This window comes from Meleagris gallopavo, chromosome 2 (genome assembly GCF_905368555.1).
Source record: "Meleagris gallopavo chromosome 2, MGAL_WU_HG_1.1, whole genome shotgun sequence".
Taxonomy (NCBI): domain Eukaryota; kingdom Metazoa; phylum Chordata; class Aves; order Galliformes; family Phasianidae; genus Meleagris; species Meleagris gallopavo.
In genome coordinates this window covers 53,245,568-53,267,620 of record NC_139405.1, presented here as the reverse complement: position 1 = coordinate 53,267,620, position 22,053 = coordinate 53,245,568, and the positions used below count along the sequence as shown (strand labels likewise).

At 41.5% G+C, this 22,053-nt stretch overlaps 1 protein-coding gene across 2 annotated transcripts in view; it reads right to left on the bottom strand.

Annotated features, from left to right (window-relative positions):
* The window catches only part of TXLNB (taxilin beta), a 40,162-nt gene extending 18,412 nt beyond the window's left edge, over window positions 1–21,750 (bottom strand). The window contains exons 1-6 of one of the 2 annotated variants that reach the window (XM_003204163.5): window positions 21,557–21,750; window positions 14,900–15,331; window positions 13,010–13,101; window positions 8,543–8,713; window positions 2,000–2,194; window positions 297–416 (exon numbers count right to left, since the gene is read on the bottom strand). In XM_003204163.5, coding sequence (XP_003204211.1) covers window positions 297–416; window positions 2,000–2,194; window positions 8,543–8,713; window positions 13,010–13,101; window positions 14,900–15,317 — 996 coding nt within the window. In that variant the 5' untranslated portion in view covers window positions 15,318–15,331; window positions 21,557–21,750. Of the gene's footprint in view, window positions 1–296; window positions 417–1,999; window positions 2,195–8,542; window positions 8,714–13,009; window positions 13,102–14,899; window positions 15,332–21,556 lie in introns of those variants that run through there. The other variant, XM_085217173.1, reaches the window with a different exon arrangement.
* Window positions 21,751–22,053: the final 303 nt, after the last annotated feature.

Below are 22,053 nucleotides of genomic sequence, written 5' to 3'. Positions count from 1 at the left end.
ATCATCTGATACATCGTGACAAATCAGCAGAGCAATAGTGGTGAGTTTGCTGGAGGAGTCTGTGCTGTAACCTAATGCTCACAATCTTCAAAATCTATAAATGCTCCTGAAAGTAGCCTTTCAGATGCTACTGCTTTGCATCAAGCACTGGCAGAAGTAATAAATCCTTCTCTTATGCTGCTCTGCTTCTGTGTCGTGGCTTGGACCAGAATAACCAATATATTACTGAAATATTATGCAGCTCTCATCTTGTCCTTAAGTTAGGTAAAAGACAGATAGATTAGCTTGATAAGTACATATTCCTTTTCCTTCTGATGTCGCTCCTCTGCTTCCTTCATCATTTCCTGAGACTGCTCCAACTTGGCATCGACCAATTTCTGTTGAAGTTCTCTGTGCTTAAATATTTTGTCAAGGTGCTGCAAGAGAATAAATTCTGCTGAATGTGCAGGTTTAGTTATGTACACAGACCTTCATGCTCATGCATGCACAGCTATCTACCGGGACACATATAAGACAAAAATATTGCAAAACAGGAAGTTTCCCAACCCACTGCAGTTACAAAAAAGCCATGGTGCTGATAAGAACAAACTGTGCCAGAATTTGCATGGGAAAGGAAATGTGTTTACATCATCTATTTTAATGTGTAACAAAACAAAACAAAAAAACCCTACCAACAACAAACCTTTAGCATCTTTTCCAGCTCCACAATACGTATATAAAGTCATCTGTATAATCCAATATAATTGTAGATCATAAAACTGCCCATCAATTACAAACGTGGGGGATGCACTTTTTTTGGAGCTCCTACGTGGCCTGTGGTTCTAAGCCACCGTGGGTAAATGTGTGATGACAGACTGCACCTTGAGTACTCAGTGTGTGTGCAGCTCCTACTGTATATATATGTCTAGTACACCCCATCTGATCTGGCTTCACATAGATAATGTGGGCTTGGAGTGCTTGGGTAAATGAGAGGGGATGTGGGACAGATGTGCCAGAGGTCTCCTATGGCCTGTAAAACTTCTGGCTCCACGGTGACTTTCAGGAGGTGAGTCTTGCTGATTGCACCCTTCATTGCTGCTGCATTTAGATAGAGCTCAATATTCTGAGCACATCCTTTTGCTTTACATTTTCCTTTCATAGAAACCACAAGACAGGAATGCACATTCCTTTCATTCAGCGCAAGATTTCATACAAGATGCAACAGATTTAGAAATTAGTGTGTTGTATCGGGCATTCCAAATTGTGAGGACAGGTTACTCATGTTTTATTCAGTATGATAATGTTATCTGGTTGCACTGAGCCACACAATAAGCACGTTTGGAAACAATAAAAAGACCCACTGCAATATGTGCTAGAGTTTGTCATAAAATCACCACAGAAATGGGAGCTTGGGAATTTTCTGAACTGCTCTAATGTTTATATTTAAAGATGTAATTTTCAATTCATCTATTATCTACTTGATTTTACTGTAAACGTCATTCCTGGAAAGAAGAGTCTATTCCAATGCAAAAGGCCTGCTTTACCCTCATTATTAGCTTTGTTTCTGGGGAAGGGTCACCTCACCAACCTGTGTCTGAGGGGATCAGAAGTACATTTGGCAGTGGGCTGGGCTGTCCAAAAAGATAGAACTGGAAGGTGCTCAGTGAGCACTCTGGAGTCCTTTGGGATTTGGGTGGAGTAGTGAGTGAACGGGGGTAGAGATTAGCAGGCAGCTTGCCATCTTGCTGCATGGGAACCTCGGTCCCTTTCCCCACCACCATTAGAGCTGCCAAGAGCACTGCATGCAGGGTGCCATCAGGTCAGCTTTTCACCCACATTTTCCATGTGGGATCCTGCTGGCTTGTTGCATGTAGAGCCCCAACTGGACAGCAAAGCACAGCAGAAGCAACCCATAGATCCCCAAATGATAGTCAGTGGGGACAACATGTTCAGAATGCTTTCCACTTCCCTCTATGGAGCTGGGTTTGCTGCTGGTCCCCGTGGGCATTGCAATGCTCACCTCTTCCCGCAGCTCGTACTGGTCAATAATGCTTTTCAGCTTTTCTGCCAGCTCTGTGTTCTCCTGGCAGAGCTTCATGTTCCTCTCACTTTGCTGCTCAATCTGAGCCTGGATTTCACTCAGCGTGCCCTGGAAATGATTTGTTATTTCTTTCCTCTTCTCATCTTCCTCCCGTGCCCGCTGAATTGTTTCTTCCTGTAGTCAAATGGGAGAGAAGACAGGGTAAGTAAGATGCATAATAAAAGGGGTTCCAAAACGAACTGTTTCAGAGTAGCACAAGGCTACCCTTTGAAGGATTATCTGTGTTTGTATTCCTCTTCAGAGATTTTCTTGCTTTCATGTGCTCCAACATTAGGCATGATGCTAAATTTACAGAGCAAATTATACAGTGGTCTTGAAAAAATTACAGAACTAAGAATTTGCATGTATAAAGATGGATGTAAAGCAGAGTTTCAGATCAAAGCGATCCCTGGAAAGGGGATGTTCATGCATGCCTTAATTGATGAAACTGCAGCACAGCTTTTGCTTTGGAATAAGGTATTTAGTGCAAGTCGTCGAAAGCCCTTTTATCAAATTTCTTTTTGATTTAATTTAAAATTCACTCTTTTAAAACGCATCCTTTTAACTAGAAATCCTCGTATCAAGTTTATGGAATTTGAGATTTTCACTTTTCAAGAGGGATCATTTTCTGTAGAATCCCTTTGCAGTCCTCAAGTTTCCTTCCCTTACCTTCTAACTGACAGATATTGGAATGGGTAGAATCAAGGAAAGATCGTGGGCTGGCTCTCAAAGAATCAAGCAGAGAATCAGAACCTGGCTTGGAGAAAGAGTGATGGATTATGTTTTCACCAGTTATTGCAATTCTGTTTTGGATTTCGTTTTATTTATGGAAGAGAATGGGGAAATAATTTAGATTCATTGCTTTCAATCACGAAGTATGGACAATTTTATTTCCCGCTTGTTTACTTCCAGGGCAGCCTGCCCTGATGGAGAATGCAATCCTCATACAAAATGGCTGGTATCATATCTACTGTTGTTACAAATCATGCCAGAACCATTTTAAGAAATCTCTCCACAGCATGCAAATGGCACACTCTAATAAGGTTTCGACTATTTCAGCTATTCATTTACATAACAGTCTCTGATAACACTGCATATGCATATTTTCTGTAAATACATCTGAATAAAGCTTTTGCTGACTCGAATGAGGTATAATTTATATCATAAATGTGACAGAAAGCGTGTTGATTCAGGTCCTATTCTTAAAGCAAGTTGAATACCAAGTGCCCCAGCTCTACTTAGCATGCAAATCACAAGACTGATCTTGAATAACTGCTGCTCAAGGTAGAGGACATTTGTCCTTTTGCTGCCAGGATGTTATAGAGATGACAATGCCTTGGATGACAGGAGGAAAACTGTTGGAGCCATCTGCTAATGATACAATAATGAGCAGAAATCACTCCAAAATCCTGTTTGTGCTCTGCACTTTAAACAAGAACATGTGTGTGTGCTCACAAACAGAATAGAATGAAGTGTGACTCCAGAAGGGCTTCCACTCAGAAGAGGTGGAATTATAGAGGGAACTGGGCAATGGCTCAGGGGTAGGGGATTCTAGGGGATTCCTGCTTCAAAACTTGGTGTCAAAATTGAACACAAAAACTTAAGTTCCTTCATAGATTTAGTTAAATCAGAACTTTGTTTTATCTCTCATATGCTGTTTTAAAGCTGCTCGTGGCTCTTTTTTCTCCATGGCATAGGCGCAGCCCTGAGCAGGGAGAAGAGCAATAATGTGCCCTCACTTCAAGAAGTCAAAGGCAGACTGAGAAACTAAACTTGTATGTCTGGAATCTTATTTCTATGGCTTTGAAACATCCTTCCTCAAGAATATTTTTTTTGTTTTAATGGACCAAACAGTGTCATAGCATAATGTCATTGCTGTGATTTAAAGCTCAATGAAGTAGTAAATCCAGCTGAATGAAAAAAGGATGTCTTGCAGAAAAGTCACACTGAACAACTCAGTGAAATTAGATATCTTGAGAGTAGTAATCATGCAAATATATATATGTATTTAAGAAAAGGGAATGTGTTACACAGAGAATCTTGCATCCTGCTCATCCTTCCTTCTGAGTTGAATAATTATAAAGAGCACGTGCAGAATGCAAAAATTCATGGGTAAGGATACCAAAAACCAAGAAGCCTCTTGATGCATGGCAGAATATTTATCTTGACCTCTTCTGCTTTGAAGAACAAGCCAAAAGATATCTGTCTGTGGGAGCTAGAGTGTGCCCCACGAGGCTCCTTGGAGTCCCTGTGCCAGGGAAACAAGACCCCTCTGTGCCCGATGCTGTGCTGTACCACTGAGCTGCCTGCAACACTGCCACTCTTGTTCTGACTCTAGACTCTATTACCTTAAGGCAATATGGGCTCTGTCTCAAGAGTCTGCTCTTCTTCATCTCCTCAGCTGGGCAGGCACAGTCTGACAGTCTCAAGCCATCAGCATCACCCAGACTATTATCACAAGGCTACAGCCCCAGCTCTTTCTTTAGACCTGGCCCCATAATGTGGCCTTTTTTTTCCAGTAGGTGCCTCAATCTCTCCCATTTCAAGACTCCATACTGTAAAGTAAGTTCCTTTAAAAGGAAGTTTGTGCCCATCTTGGAGCACTGAGGACTGCCCTCATTTCTGTGTTACTGCTGTTACAGCCCTAGTTGCTGTGTGGAGCCCAGTGCCCCTGCCTTGCCTGGTTGTGGGAGCAGAACAGAGTGTGTTTGGGGCAGTGAGTTCTTGGCATCACCATGGTGAATTCATAGTGATGCGAGAACCACATTGTCGCACTCTCTGTTTAATCTTTAAATACTTTGAAATTAGGCATTCAGTTCTAATGAGAAAAACAAATAAACAAACAAAAACAACACTGTAAATTCTTTTTTGATTTCCATTTGTGGAAAACTAAAATCCAGCCTTAAACTATTGTTCCCTTTCCTCTGCCCTTAATCTTTGTACTATCTGCCCTATAAAAGGTATACTCTTGTGTCCTACTGCAGTACTGCTATCACTCTCCTGTGTTTTACTGCTAAAAATGTAAAAATGCATTGAATTAAACCTTGTAAAACAAAGACAAAGGTATTCTGTAGTTTGGGATTTAGCACTGGAATGTGAAATAATCTGCAAATAGAAGTGCAGCTTTATCTCTGGTCCTTATCTCTCTCCAGGACAGATCAAGACAACCGTTAATCTGAAGCCCTATCAGCAGAAACGATGTTACTGCAGACTCCTCATTTTCAGTGAGCTCTCCTCACTCCCAGGCAGCCTGGTCTGAGCCTCAGGTCTGCAGTTTAGTGCCAAGTCCATAATCAAAACTGTTGACGGTTGTGACATTTGTATGAAAGTCATTGCTTAATGCCTGTAGCAGGAAGGACAGGAGATATTCATGTCATTACAAGACACTAAGTAGCCACCAGACTGTCCGATAATTGGCAGAACATGAACACAATGCAAAGAAATGAGTTGCTATTGCTCTTAGCAGAGCTGTTCTCCATTGCAGTGGGAATATATTGTTATTTCCTGAACATTTATTTTGCTTTTCTTGGAGGGAGAATTAAACATCTGTTTTCTGCTGTGAAATGTAACAGCAAAGAAATAATTTGAATAGCTGGACTGTAAATAAGTGAAATTTTGAGGCCAGTTTCCAACACTAGCCAGAAATTATCTTCTCTGATGCACAGTGGATTTTCAGTGCACTCTGCATTGCATATTCATCGCCACTTGGCTGCACCAATCTCCAATTAATGGGAGCTCCACACAGCAGATGAGTAAAGATGACATTTACGTGACGTGATGTGCATATAATGTACCACATGGCAAGTTGGAGGACGTTCGTGATCTGAGCAAGCCAGGTTTCTCCTTTGCTAATAAAATGACACAATCTCTGACAATTTTTATTTTCCAGTCTTTAGAACGTAATCAGAAGTGCTAATCCCAAGAGCTAAAAAAAATTATGAATCACTTTCTCTGTTCTGCCAAAGCCAAAATAAAAATTACTTAAGCATGAAGTTTTAAGAATAACACACTTGGATTCTCCTGTTTTAGGCCCTCCCAGTACAGTCATAAGCAGAAGAAAATTACACTCAAATAAACTGAAATGAGATTCTGGAGACTCACAGATCTCCAGAAGGTAAAGCCTAAAGGCAAATATTCCATTAATTGTCTTAAAATTGTTAGAGACAAAAGAGATAAAAACATCAAATGTATTCGTTTGTTAATTCAGTCCTAATCCATTCTGCAAATATACTGTCATACTGATTTATTTAATTATTATTTTATTTTATTTTATTTTATTTTATTTTTTTAAATGCAAAAAAGGCAGGAACCAGAGGAAAAAAAAATATTCAGTGTTTCCTAAAAGTTTTCTGGCTCCATAGAGAGAAGTGGCCAAAATTTGAACACTTCTTCTTACTGAAAAATTGGTTTGGGCATTTCCTGCCTCCCTGGCATAGCTACAGGGGGAAAAAACAGAACGGAACGAGAAATTGATGATTTTATTTTGGAGACACTGTCACAAAGCAAAACAGCCCTACAGATGTGAAGATGTTGGGAAGAGACTTTTCTAAATGTAAAGATGAAGTGCATTATAAACTATATGCAAGGTTGAAATGAAAGATTATATTCTCTAATAGTGTGATTAATAAGCATATGGCAGCTGGGAAGATAGTACAAGTCATTCAACAGAACCAGTTCCAAATATGTTTTCTGAATATAATCAGTTTTTCTGTATACCTCAGTTTTCCACTGTCTTGGACATAAATCTTGTCATAAATCATAAGTCTTAGATCACTCCAAAGCTGGTTTGTATTTCTACTGAGAGATTTTGCCAAAGAAGGTTTGGTAGATCAGTGTGGATTGATACTGAGGTATATAGCTCAATACACACCAGGTTTTGTACGAATGGCAGGCACAAATTTAACTGATGGTTTCGAGCTACCGTAACTGAGTGCCTGGAGATTTGCTTCTAGTTTTCCTGCCCATTAAACTGCCATCCACCTACTCATGCACTGCATCTGTTTAGACATTGCCATTCCCTCTTACAGATACATTCTTATCAGCATATAATAAAAGTTGAGGTTAGATCCTAAAGGCCTGCTCCTGAGTTGGTAAAAATGAGTAGAAATCTGTTAATAGAGGTTATACAAGGTGTGATTCTTGCTGCTGAGAATTTATATGTGTAATTCTACAGATAATTATATCCTCATTAAGAAGGATTTTTAATAGACCAAAGCAGAAGCTTTTTGTATGATGCCACTGTCATTGACATTCACTCAAAATAAAAAAGTAAGATCACAGCAGAAATGTATTTCCTGAACGTAAGATTTTTCAAGAATAGTCATATAAATTTCATGTTTAAATGGCATGATGCACCAAGGGATAGGCAGACGTGATAAATGGATCCCAGCATTTTGGCACTCCTGAAAATTTCCATTTTGAACTGGTGCTCATAATCCAGACACCTTTCACAAGCAGTGTCAGCATCCTTTCTGTCTTGAAGACTGATGTCCTGATTGACAGATATCACAGATCACTTGAAAATGCCTAAGTGCTCAAATAATGCAAAAACAGCTGCCAGATTTCTATGAGTCCTGTATAGCAAATCTGGTGTTCATATTTCTCCGGCGATACACATGTATTCACATTTGCAGTCTTGGGAATCTGAGAAGATACCTTCTGTAAGACCTGGTGTAGCTTAAAAAACACCCTTCCCGAGTGGTCTTCTCCACTCTTGGCCCCTCCATGCCAGCATGTTGAAGCTGTACTGAAAGCTGGTGTGGCAGCCAGGCCTGGATCTGGGTGAATAACCTTTTTGGAAGGGAAAGCCTGACCTGCCACAGCAAATGTGGCAGAACTGGACTGTTGGCACTACTAGTTTTCCCTTTGCTGATCTACCTGGTAATATGACAAGGACTTACAGCTAACATTGGTGAAATTGGAATCACAGGATCACTGGCTGAGCTTGGAAGGGACCTCAGGAGACTACCTGATCCCATTTGCCTGTTCAAGCATGGCCACCCAGAGCAGGTTGTCCAGGCAGCTTTTGAAGATCTCCAAGGAGGCGACTGTACAGCCCCTCTAGGCAAACTGCAGCAGTTTTTGGACACCCACACAGACAGAACAACCTGTGTTCTGGTTTGTGCCCATGAATTCTTGTCCTGGCACCAGGAACCACTGAAAAGAGCGTGGCTTCATTGTCTTTGCACCTTCCATTGAGGTATTTATAGATATTGATGAGATCCCTCCTGAAATTCCCCCGGGTTGAACAGCCCCAGTTGAACTCTGCTCAAAAAACAACTACAACACATTCAACACTCAGAAGCACTTGGACACTTCCAAAGGAAGAAAAGAAGGGCCTTGATGTAAACAGGCATAAAGACTTGAGCATACATTATTTGTGTAGATTCAAATATCGCTTACAGTTTGGTATTGAAGCAAGGTGAGAAGGCATTGGCACCTTCTTCCATCTCTGCTGGGTACCCTGATGTAGCCAGGACTCACCTTGAGGGTTTTGTTGTGCCTCTGGAGCTCCCGGCACAGGCTCTCAAGCTTGCTGCGAGCAAGGATGGCTCGGCTGTGCTCACTCTGCAGCTGGTCCTTCTCCTTGGTGATCTGGGCCTGCCTCTTCTGCAGGTACTTGAGCTGCTTCTGCTCAGCACGATGCTCCTCAAGCTGGGCAGGGGGGATTTAAAACAAGTGGAGAGGAGAAGGAGAGAAAAGAAAGTCAACTTATCCGAAGGGTAGCTGTGAAGTTTTATTTTTGTTGAAATTTTAAAAACTGGAGCAGTTGGTAGCTCTTTACACAGTGAGATTTCTCCAGATCATAAGATAACTCAATAGTAGCTCATTCTGTTTTACAGCTTCACGAAAAAGAACTCCCCAGATTTCCTAGAAACCCTAGAAAACTGTTTAAAAAAAAAAACAGCAGAAAAAGCATGGGAGACAAAGGAAAGAGCTTGTGCAAAAGCTTAGCTGCTGTTGGAAGCAGGAGACCTGTTGTGGTTTAACGCTGTGGGCAGCTACATACCACACAGCTGTTCACTCAGTAATCCCCACAGTGGGATGGAGAAGAAAACTGAAAAGTGCCAGAACTCGTGGGTTGAGATAGGGACAGTTTCTTGTGCACCACAGTCTCCTCACTGGAAGGGCAGTATGGGAAGCTGAAAAGCCCTTTACTTACTGCAAGTGCTGCTCAACTGAAAACAATGGTGTGTTACCAATGCTATACTCATCCTAAAACCAAAACTCAGTGCCTTATGAGCTACTAGGAAGAAAATTTACACAACCCCAGCCAAACTAGGACAAGGCTTTTCAGGGAAGAATTCCCCTGAACATCCAGTGGGCACCTCCGCTTTGCGAGGCTCCACTCATTCATGGAGTGTCCATCAGTCGTGTTTCTGAAGGCCCTTGTCATGCGGATGGGTTACAGGGAATCAAACCTCTTTCTGGCTCTTTGGCTCCACCTAAGTTCTGAGGAATATAAAGCCTGGCAACTGTTTCTGCAGATGTGTAGGACCTGTGTTGCCCAAAGGGCTGGAGGGGAGCACCATGCTGGAGATGGGAGGAGAGGGAGCATCAGTACTGCTGATAGCAGCTCCACAAAGATCAGTCATTTCCTCTGAAACATGCCTGTTACTGGCTGTTGGACAAATTTGCTGTACTGCAAATTAACACTGTAACAGAAATGTCCAGGAAGCATTTTACCTCTGGAGCTTTTGATGATTTCTTCTTCCACCCCAACCTGCAGCAACCCTTGTCTCTATTACAGGCATGTATGTATTATGAGACGTTTCCTAAAGTCCAGATGTTTTCCAGTTATTCATGAGCTGCAATATGAAAACCTTAATAATAATAGCTGCTATTAGGGCACCATTATTTAACAATATGATACTGCTGGTACTGATTATTAACCCCAGTATGACTGGGAAAGTTTATGAGTGTGGAGGAGTGATGTGGAGCTCAGACAAGACAGATGGCAGGAATAATATGTAGCACTTTCTCTGCCCAAGGATCTGTTTTCTGCAGATGTTCTGTGATTTATGCTTATAGTATGGAGCTCTGCGTATTATCAATCACATCACTGCTAGTCATACCACAAACCAAAGCATTCAGCAGCTTGGAGGATATTTACAATTTATGCTCAACTTTCAGCATGTGTTCTGTGTATTTTTACCCTGGAATAAAGGCCTCTACATTTGATCAAGTTGGAATAATTCTTCTAGTATTGTAGGGAAAAATAGCGTCTCTGTAATTAAAGTCTTGTTTTCCTTTATAAGCTTGATTTTGGTCCCTTTTTCTTCCCTTTTAAAACACAAAAAATGTTCTTTTTCTTCACATTTTTCACGTGTAGCCTGTGTTTAGTAGATAATGCTTTGTCCAAATTTAAGATGATTTGGTCAAGCTGTGTTTGAGGTAGGGGGTTCAGAATGAAATAGCTCTTAGTCATGATACCAGAAGTTTCCAAGCATCTTTTGGTTTGTTTTTTGTTGTTGTTGTTTTCATTAAAAATGCCTTGCTCTAGAAACTTAGGTTTGAAAGTGTACAGTTGCACCCAGAACTTGAGAGAAACTCAGGATTTCTGAAAATAAACCATTCACATGGAATTCCATAATGACTGTTTGTAGGCAAAAACTAAAATAAAGCACAGTCTTCTCTACCAGCTCCGACTGCTCTGGCTACATCAAAATGAGCAGATAAAATGCTCTCTGGTGGCAAGTAGTAGGACACAGCTTATGTCCAAATGGTTCAGTTGCTTTTCTCCCTGTAGGCATGGCCTCATTCATACCAGCAGGGATGCATCCCAAACTATTTTCTGATGCCATCCATTTTTGCATGTACTCATGATAGGCTGTGCCAGAGCATGTGCTAACAATTAAATAGCATATAGCTGAGTGACTGTGGGGACATAGTGCTATGTTGTGTCCCTAAATATGAGCAGCATCTTCAGTCAGAGCCAGCAGCGTCACCTCATGCTCTGAAACCATGGCCAGCACCCAGCTCACTCAGCCTGGCACAGTGCTGCACTCTTCCCAGAGCTGTGCTGCAGAAGTGCTCACATAACCACATGATTAACTGGACTAGGGAACTGATACAGCTGGAAAATAACTCAGCAAAAGCAAAAAGTGACCTGAAGTGTGTGATGGAGATGGGCAACAGGGAACAGACAGAATGGTAACTGCTAACAAGCCGTGCTGAGTGAGTAGTGTAAAGGTTTTTCCCACAAGCCTTGTGTTGTATTAATTAAAGGATTTATTTTAGTGACATTGCACAGGATGTCAAAACTGAATGCATTTTTGCTTTAGTTACTTTCTCCTTCATGGGTTATTGGCAATGTGGGCCATGTCCAGAGCTCCAACAATGCCCGAATGCAATGGAGAGTACATCACAGAAATCCTGTTTCAGTTAATTTGTGGGCACAAAGTCCCTTTAGGCAAGGGCTCAATTATAAAGTGCCAGAGCCCAATTTATGAAATCAGAGAATTTTACATGGAAAAAAAGGAAAGCTGAACATCACATTATGATGAGACATGGACACATCTGTGCATAAAACCAATTACAAAGTCAGTGTTCTGCTTGGCACATTTTTCAGCCTCCGTAAACTGTAAAATGCTGCAGCCATTTCACTTGTGAGATTTCCACTGCTTAAGGACATAGAGACTTTTAACTACTGAAGAAAACCCTTTATCTGAAACTAAGCCATCTTCATTGTGGAGAGAACAGAGAAGGGGAGTCAGGTCATCATTACAGGTGTAACATTATGGTTCAGGGGCTTTTACTGTTCATTTCACTATACTTCAGTTTCTCTGATGATTGGCTTCAATTCTCTATTTTCTGATTTTCTACACTCTGAACTTCATACTGCATGTTGTTTCCACTTTGATCAGATCAATGATATGCAAGGTGAAGGAACACCCATATGCAGAGGTATGCAGGGCTCCTTGCAGAAAAGGAAAGCAAGAGTGCCTGCAACTCTGAGCTGCTGTGAGCTTGAGCTCATCTCCAGTGCATGCGCTGGTGTGGTAGTGTAAAACAGCTCCATAGCTCCATTTTTTTTAACCTGTTGAAGGAATCTGTCCCATCTTTTTTAGCTATCTGGACACACTGGCAGTGCCTGAATGCCAGCATGAAGGTTGGGAGGACTTGAGGCTGTTGCATCCCTATGGTCTGAGCAAGAAAGGCAGATTTACTGTGATGATCGATGCATGTGCAAAGAAAAGGACTGCTTTTTTCAAAAGATGCCACTAGAGAAAAGGCTTTTTTTTTCTTTTTTTTTTTTTTCCTGCATCTTCTTTAACTTACCTAACTAAACAGATTTGTTAAATAACTATGGATTAAAAATTAATCACACTATTCCAATATTCCAACATGAGGATCTGACGAATACCAGTGAATACTCTAGAGATGTGTAAAATGGGTATTCAATCTAAAATAGTTGTGAATAATCTCTTAACGAAAGCAGTTTTTACAAGAGAAGAAACATACATCCCTTGAAGAAGGGAGAGATGTTTAGAGGATTAGAATAAAATCATCTTCTCCCTGAAAAATGGAATTATGCTCACAGTATTAAAATGTATGTAGAAATGTATGAAAGACATGTTAAGAATAAAAGTGAATAAACAGATTTAATAAAGACCTTTTTTGTTGCTATGACTATATAGCATCCCAGTGAATCCATGCTTTCAGTTATACCTCCTTGTGCCAGAAATATTTACACAGATTTATCTTTAAGTACAAATATTGTCTTATCAATTTTTTAGCTCTTTCCAAATTCAACTCAAATTCCAGCTTGTTTTCCTGACTTTTTACTCCCTCCCCCCCTTCTCTCACTCATAATTCATTATTTAACCCTGACAATTACTTTTTTTATAAGGACAGATGCTTCTACTAGGCGAGGTTGGGCTGTGCTGAATGGTGTGTGCTTATGCGTTCCTCTCTAAACAGTTAGGAGAGAACCTGTGCTGTACTCACCAGCTCAGCATACTTCTTGAATAACAGTTCCAGCTTCTCTTCTGGAGTATTCAGCTTGTTCAAGCTTTGCATCAGTAGGGTGGCTTCCTTTCCTTAAAAAGAAGCAGAGATTTGATGATAGAGATAGTTTGTAGATGACATACTGTTATGAAATTGCTGTGTGTTTGTTTTTATGTATGAATCGTATTTTATGAATGTTTGTTTTTTTATGAATGAACTCAGGGAGGAGAGGGGTGTTTTGGAAGGAAGGGGACCATCTTTACTGTGAATTCCTCTTGTTTATTTTCTCCCAGTAAGAACAATCATGCTTGAATTTTCTCCCATTTCATACCTCAGTAATGTATTTTATTCCAGCAAAAATTATTGGCTTTTTCCTGTATAATCTTTTTTTTTTCATTTAATATTTTTGTAACATGACTGGGTCGCATATGTAACTCCTTTGCAGGAGTGAACTGACAGAAACTGGGATACTCTTGTGCTGCTCAACCCATACTCGGATAGCCAGGTTTGGGTTATATGAGAGTGGTGTAAAACATTTCCCTGACTTGGTGTAATGAATATGGATACCAGAGACAGTCTAATAATTATCTTGGCATACATCACTAAATCACTGTGTAGAGAGTCATGTATTGCTTCCACGCTGATACTTTTTGGTATTCATTTCAGCCCTCAGTATGAGCTAGAGCTTGAATACTGCTTGTTCTTAGAATACAAAATGTCCCTGGCTTCCCTGGAGCTGAGGATGGCTGTGGTATAATGGGCTTAGACATACTTTTCCATATGTACCTCTTCCCAAAAGACTGGGAGGGAAAATTCACCTTCATCTTTAGGACAGATTCTTTCCATTTCAATTCTAGTGCAGCCCAGAAGTTTACTTGTGGAGAAAATCCACTATTTCAGACTAAGTTATCCCTATAGCACTGTTATAAATAAATTCAAGGGAGCTAAAATCAATCATGGAGTAAATAGTGTTGCAAGTGCAGCTGGAGAACTGTACTTTAGTAGTGTTTCCACTCATCTTGGAGACGTACCAACAAGTGCACCACAGCCAAGGATATTGGAACAGGGGAGCTGTATTTTACATGGACGTCCAAGGAATCTGGAAAAAGAGCCCTGTTTCTTTAAGCACACTCTGCAGTGATTTTTCTGTAGGATTAGAATACTGTTGGGTTTCAGTTCTCATGCAGAAAAGAGGCATGACAATCAGTGGAAGTTATGTATAAGTGGAAATAAACTACACGTTTGCTAGACTGGGATGCAGCTACATTGCTCTCTAGTGGCTGTCCGGTAGAAAGAATTTTAAGCTCAGCTAAGAGGGTCCTGAAGTGGCCAAGAGGACCAATGACTGTGCTTAGGGAGAACAAGCTTATTGATTTATTGCAGACAGTTTGTGATGAGTCTGCTGAATAAAATATAACGAGACCCTAGCAGTGAATTCGTTCTGCAGTTTCCCTCTCTGCCATTCCACGTAGTAGCACCATTAGCGCAGTTATGACCAGTGAGAAGTCATACCTGAGGAAGTAGGAAAATAAATGAATGTACAGAGGCATAAACAAGAGATCAGATGTCCGTTTGTGTAAGAAGCAGTACTGTTCAGTGTGTCTTCAAACTTGCATCTTTGGCCACTAGTTTGGGTGGACCACTAGTCTATCAGCCATGTGATAAAATCCTAAGCTTTCATCTCTGTACAAGGATTAATGTCTGATAAAACCTACTGTATCTTTTGGGTAACTGCTGACAATTTTTATCAATTAGATAAAGTTATAACAGTCACTGTAGTTTTTTGTGGTCCCTATCAGCCATAGCAGAGGCCTAACAAGGGAAAGAGTGAAGTACAGGGAGGTTTTAGCTCTGTTAGTGGAGCAACTATGTAAGTACATAAGCACTTGCCTAGTCCTTTCAGGATTTTCTTCTCCAGCTTTTGTTCCTTGCTGGCGCTGGGCTCCTTTGCTCTTGAAGCATCTCCAGGAGCTGGTTTGTCTTTCTCACTTTCTTCATTTGCATCCTCATACTCTGCATCCTCCATACTGCCCACATCTCCCTTCTCCGGCTTGTCAGTTCCTGGTGTAGTGCCTTCCTTCTCCATCAGACTGGCTGCAGACCCATAGGTTTTAATAATGTCCTCCAGTTGCCGGCTCAGCTCCTCCGAGATGTCACACGTGGCCACCTCAGGATGGGAGATGGTTTGGTCTGTGGGGGATAGGGGCTGCGAGCTGGGGACAGCTTCCTCTTTGCTTTGCCCCTGGATGTCCTGCCTAGGTGAGGTGGGAACCTGCTGCTGTTTCTCAGTGAGCTGTTCATTCTCCATGCTTGGTGCAGTACCTGACAGCAAAATAACAGAGTTAATTTAAAAGCAGAGAGATTAGTCTTCTCAATGATCATAAGGCTTGACCAGGATGTGAGTGATCTGGTGTGGGATTTGGCAGGTCATCCTCTAACTTTGGCTTGATGAATTCAACACGCTGAAACAAATCACCAAGTTGATTTACCTGTTGGGAGAAAAGTGAATTTTACATCTGCCAAGAGGAGAAGCCTGCAGAAAGATAACACTGACAAAACATGACCTCTTGCTCTTGTTGCAAGTGACAAAGCACAAAACGGCACCAGAGCCATCCATACTACTTCCTTCCCTGAACACAGTTTGCCACTTGCTTGTTTTTCTTGATTAGTTTCACCTGCAATGCTGGCTACCGACACGGGCAGCTTCACTTCAGATTTGCATCACTTTCATTTCCTGTTTCTCACCCATCAGCACATCTTAAGTCGATAATCAGGAAAAAGGAAGTTTTTAGAAGAAACTGGAGAACTGAAAATTGTGCTCTTGGAGAGCCCAGCATGGTGCTTGATATGTGAATGGCCTTGCCTGGCAGTAACATAGTAACAGCAACAGTTCATAATAAGATAAACAACTACAAACCAGCTTTCTCTTGTACTTGCAGTGCGTTGCTGACAGCTTGTTTGATAAAGTACAAAGCATGGAATAAATCAGAGCACTGTAAAATCAACCAGGTGTAACATAAATTGATGTTCGATGGTAGTTTCTGGTTTGAATGTCACATAATTGGCTCCCAACTTGCAGTGGAGACTGTGTTTTTCCAGACACACCCAACCCGCAGCCCACAGGCCGCATGCTGCCCGGCACATCTGGCACTGCGGCCTCCCCCAGCCCCACGCCAGCATGGCGGCAGCCCGGCCCCTCAGCACCAACCGAACATCAGAGCGCTACCAGCCCCATGGGGGCACAGCGCTGTGCCAGCTCATAGTGATGGCAGATACGGTCATGGGTTTTGATACACTGGCTACACACACTCTTGTGAACAGCAAGAATATGCAGTTGTGCTTTTCATTTTGATAAAGGAATTTTAAAACTGCAAAAAAAAAAAAAAAATCATTGGTTTTTTAGGTTCATTTGCAACTCCATTTTCAGTCAATGTAAATATATTCCTTGTGAATTTTCAAGTGAAACATATAGAGTTGCAATTCAAAATTTGATCATGTCTCCTTACCAGACTTTCATAATCCCTCTTTTACCAGAGAAAATCACTTTGCAGTCATGCCTTCCTCATATCATTGCTTTCTGCTGGTACATACATTTTTCAACAACTGTTTTCGAGGATGAAACATGGGAAGAGTAAAATTTCACCAAAAATCTGTGATGAACACTTGAGAGCTCTCTAAGAACTGGAGTCACTGCCATCAAACCAGACTGATGCATTAGTTTCACAAAAACAAGGTCATATACTCCACCAGTTTTATGGCTTTGGTGCTTTCTTTTTTTAATATATATTAATAATTAACACTAAAAAAGTAAAATAAGTTTTGTTACTTTATATACACTAACTATATTATGTATTTTACGAGGGCTGCTCTAGAAGTAGTGCCTTCTATTTAATCATGTTTCTCCACAACATCAGAGGCTCCCAGTGATCCAGATGTGTTTCAGCATTCCTTCTTGTAATGATATGATTCACAATAATGTCAGTCAGGTACTTAGTGGGGACAAAGGACAGGAAGAATATTGCTTTGCAAGATCTAAGGAGGCTGCTTTCTTACTTTTGAAAAGATAACTTGTTTTGAAAATATGGAGCTAACTGAGAAGCATTTTGTTTCCTGTTCAGTTGGCTGTAACGTATATTTTCTATGGTGTCTAAATTTCTGCAGCTTTCAGAATCATAAACAAACTTGGCCAAAGGCAGTATATGATAACAGAGTTGTAATTTATTGTAATATATAACATCGTGTTCATTGTTAAAATCTCCCCAGTTAAAGTGGTTCTCAGTGCTGCAGTGACTGTCACTACTAAGGCTAATATTTTTCAAGATTTGATTGGTGAGCTATTTGATCAGGCTTACGGATATGGTACTCAAATATTACATTTAATCATCTCTAACGCAGTTCACTGTGAGACTATATTTGAAAGCTTTGAGTGGGACTCATGATGTGCCTGAAAACTGATATCTACAGAACCTTGCCCCAGCAGTCCTCTAACCACAACTTACCAACAATAATGACTTGGAAAGACAGTTGGACATGGTTTCATTGTCCCCCATTAGGCAGATACATCTGATTTCCTACATTTGGCATGGTCTGAAAAGTGACTGTAAACTTACAACAGTCAGTTTTGGTGTCTTATTGACTTTAATTTATATTGAAAGATTAGACCTTACATGAGCAATTTCAGGTTAGGTGGAAGTTTGTGATCTTGTTTTAACTAGCATTAATTGACAGCCAATTAATTCCAGTAATATTATAAATAAGCTTCAGTAATATTATTATAAATGCTAAACTAGAAGCTCTGCAAAATATGTTTTTGTTTCTGACATGTTCAGATTAGTATTTACAATTGTATTCATTAGTTTGAGATAATTGGCAATTGGCGATCAATCAGCTAGAAAATCCAGGATCATCAGCTCTTGTCTAGACAGAAATTTTTTTTTTTTTTGTGAAATATATCCCCAATTTAAGCCAAGTTGTTTTGTAATATGTTCAACACAGAAGGATAATCAGATCACAGATGCTTCACTCCCAAACATGAATTTCTCTTCTGCCTAGCTCCCTCTCTCTGTAAGAAGGCACATGTTGATGTTCTTGCTGTCAGGACTCTTAGTGCACGCCTGAAGTCTTGTTGAAGATGTGAACTGGGCTGGCTCTGTCCCAGGTCAGCTCTTCTCCACTAGGAGCTCTTGTGAAGAGTGCTGGAAACCAGAACCTGGCCCTGCTATCCCTTGGGAGCTGCTTTTCAGCTATGGGCATAACACTAGCCCCCTCCATCACAGAAAGATCCCAGACACATCCACACATATCTTCAGCCTCTATTTGCTTTGTCCCAGACCTGAATGAATCAGCAGGGCTTCCCTGCTTGCCCATGGACCTGCCCCATCACTAGAAAATTGCTGGTAGATTTGCAAGTTGTATCTATCCCTGAATGCACCACAGACCTAGTCCTGACCCTAGCCCATATCATGGCTCCTTGGAGTGAAGTCCCTACTCCCATCAGCCATGTCATCATGCTGGCTGGTGGATCTCTTCCAAGTCTTAACAGCGTCACTCATGAAGCAGCGCCATCTGGCTAAGGTTTTCCTCCTAAGTGAATCACTAAGTCTGTCTACAAACACAGTAGGCTTTAAATCAGCAACAATGATTGAGTTTAAACAGTGTTTCTCAGTTATAAGTGAAACATGTGGGTGAACTGAAGAGAAACTGAATGTTTGGAAACAAACAAAAGAAAAGTTGACCTCACAGGAAATCTTCCCTGGTATAATCCATATCATTTCTGATTACAAGGGGATTAGTTATAAGTTTCTGAAACCACAGCAATTTACATGTGCTGAGGTTAAGGCCACCAGCCTGAAATGGTAAGCAGACAGGAATCACAGAAATACACAGTGACTCAAGAGCTGTTACTTGCTGTATCATACTGGGGATCATGTTTACACAGACAAGCAAGTATTTTAGCATTTTCTTTCATTCTCCTATAGGCTAAATCAGAGATCTGATAACTGCTTTCAGCATGAACACAATGTCTGTTAAGACTTAGCACCTTGTTTTGTGTAATGGATTCCACAGTGTGAGAGAGTTTATATTCAGGAAGACAGAACATCTCTCATCTTCTGAAAACAGCCTTTGGCAATGGGAAATTTTACTGCAGTAATCCCCAGTCCTGCTCTTGCTCCAACCTATTTAACCTTGATATGCATCGGGAGTTCTGTCTTATCAGGCCATAAAAGACTTACAATGCCAATGTAACAAAATCCCAAAGTATTCACATTACTGCTGTCCCAGAGTAATGTCTAAAAATTAGGTGACTCATTCCAGCAGAGAAATTCTTCAGTTCCTTAACTGCCAATAGACTGAGGCAAAGGAGACAGAGCCCAATTTTTGACTCTGCCTCTTGGCTTCTGTGACTCTACTGCCATCAATCTTGTTTCCACATACGCGAGGCCTTAGCTAATTTTATGGTGAGGGCTAGGACTGACCAGTCATTTGATTGACTCTGAGTGTTTGGTCTTGTTTACTCTTTTCCTCCTGCACTCCCAAACCCCGGACTCATTTCACAACCCTGAGATCAGTATCTCTCTCAGCCCTGACATTTTGCATATAAGTTTGATTCCAGACAGTCACAGTTGCTCCCTACAGATATTCCTTCGATTGAGAAAATAATACAACCATACAATATTGTTTCTACATCAGCCTTGCAGTTTTTAGCTCTGTGTCTGCTTGAGATAGCCAGTCGAAATTTCAAGCTCAGACCTTAGGTGTGTGTGTGTGTTTCATTTTGATTCTGAGTTTAAGTGTGAAACCTTAAGCTTGTCCTCATCATCAGCAAAGTTAGAGAAAACCAGGCTGGAGTCTGAGGGAACAGCATTGGAAGTCACAGCTAGGAGGAAGTGATGGCAACGGAGCACTTGGCTGCCTAGCTAGGAAGACCCAGGGCCTAGCCGCAGGGATGGTCTTCCTCCTCTAGGAAGCACCCTGAGAGCCTACTGCCTACCATGCTGACTGTGGAAGAGCCTCTTCTCCATTCCTCTCCTCCCTCAGTAGACACTCAGCATAACCAAAGAGAAGGACAGACCTCCTTGGAACACTGCCCCAGCCTTGGGTGGGAGGTGACTGATGCCAGGCACAGGCTGATGCCTTTCTATAGGAGGACTCCTGGCCAGACCTGTTGCCCTGCAGTGAGACTGGTGCCTGGGGCTGACGCTGTCAGCATGTTGGGTGAGATGATGCACAAATGGGGCAAACACGCAGCATAACCAGAGGCAACAGAAAAAAAGTGTGCAAGTTCAGTTAGGTAATGTGCTGAGTTGGTTTAGATCTGAATGTATCCCTTAGTATTTCACATGTATGGCACAATCTACGTTCACTGTGCTTAGATTTCCATCAGTGCTTCCAAAGCAAAAGGCTTGTGAAGCAAAAGCCCATGCCTGATTTAACAGAGATGCAGGAGCTGTGTTCCTGCTGCCGGACAAACCACCCCACACAGTGCCCTGTGCCAGCCCTCCTTGCACTGCTGGGGTGGAGCTGCTGCTGTAACTGGAGGCTTTAGCCCAGCACAAACTGAGCATAAAACACAGGTCTTGAACTTGGGCTTGCATGCTGTCACAATATTTATTTTTTATTTTGAACAGAACTTTTACCCTTCCTTCTCACAGGAATTTCTTTGTCCTTCCCTTCTTGCAATCTGAACTTCTGGAGGGTTTACTAATTCGCCTATATTTAGCACCTGCCTCCCCATGTATCCAACAGAAAGACACATGGCACCTGCTCTGCAGCCAGGAGTTATTTTAAGCACTTCTAAAATGGGGAATAGTATTTCGCACTTTCTGCTCAAAATTCACATACTCACACATGTAAGTTCCCTAAAACAAAATGTTCCATATAATTACACCAGGCAGCATATGCCAATAAAACCTAAAGCTTCACTTCAGCATATCACCAGACTGAACTACATAACACCTCAAAGCAGCAAGCATTAAACCCTGAAATGGCCAGCAGAGGTGTAGCTCCAATTACCCTCCAGAAATACAGAAGTGCCTTCTTATAGTCTAAAGGCTGTTCTATATGTTACTTCAGAACACTATGACAAAATCAGTTTTATCAACTATGTGCTGCAGTTGAATAGCATTGTGATTTATGCATGATTCTCTAGTACAAAATCAAACAAAACTAGTCGTTTGGTGGCATATTTTCTTACAGGCATGAAGAAACCCCAGACCCAGAGACTTTCTGATGTCACCTGTCTTGTGTTTCATGTGGCATCTGAGTCTTCATCAGTTTTTGTTGTCACAGCCATAGCCTCTATTTGCACCCAAAAGCGAGCTCTACCAAGTCAGCTTACATTTTTTTTATCGCTCATTAGAGAAGCATTTCGTCCTTTCACCAATGGCCTCCCGTGCTCGCTGTTTTCTTCGTATGCCACACAGTGCTCAGGCTTTTAAGGCTATTCCAAGGAAATTGGACTGACTGTCTCAAAGGGAAGCACTTAGATTAAAATCCTTGTGCCATGCCACCAGCAGTAACAGCAGGGAAGCTGTTTGTCAGACTTACCAGAGCAAAGAGAAGTGCAGGCAGAAGTCAGGCAGAAAGCTCAAACCAGGGCACGACAGCAGCAGGACACTGGATTATAATCCTGCCACCAAGAAGACCAAGCAAGGGGGAAGGAGAGAGTGACACAGCAGGAACAACCACTGCCGAGCCCAACTGCACCCTGTGCAGGGGACTGGCTGTGATAGGCGAGCAGGGAGGCTGCCTGCTAGTTGGCAGTATAACCCAGCTATGTTGGCTATTCCCTTCTCTGACAGAGATAGCACGAGAGGTCGGAAACTCAGGCCCTTAGAAAGAAGAGATACAGGAAGGATTCAAATACAACTGCTACTCTTGAAAGCTAAGTCTTAGTCCGTCAAGGATTTGATGTGTTGTGCTCTGTGAAATTTATCTTTATTAAACATGGTCTGGTCAGACTCTAAGTCTTCTGTCTACACCAGGAAGACTGGGATGGCTTTCAACAATGTGAGCTCACACTTTGACTGCCCTTTGCAACCTGG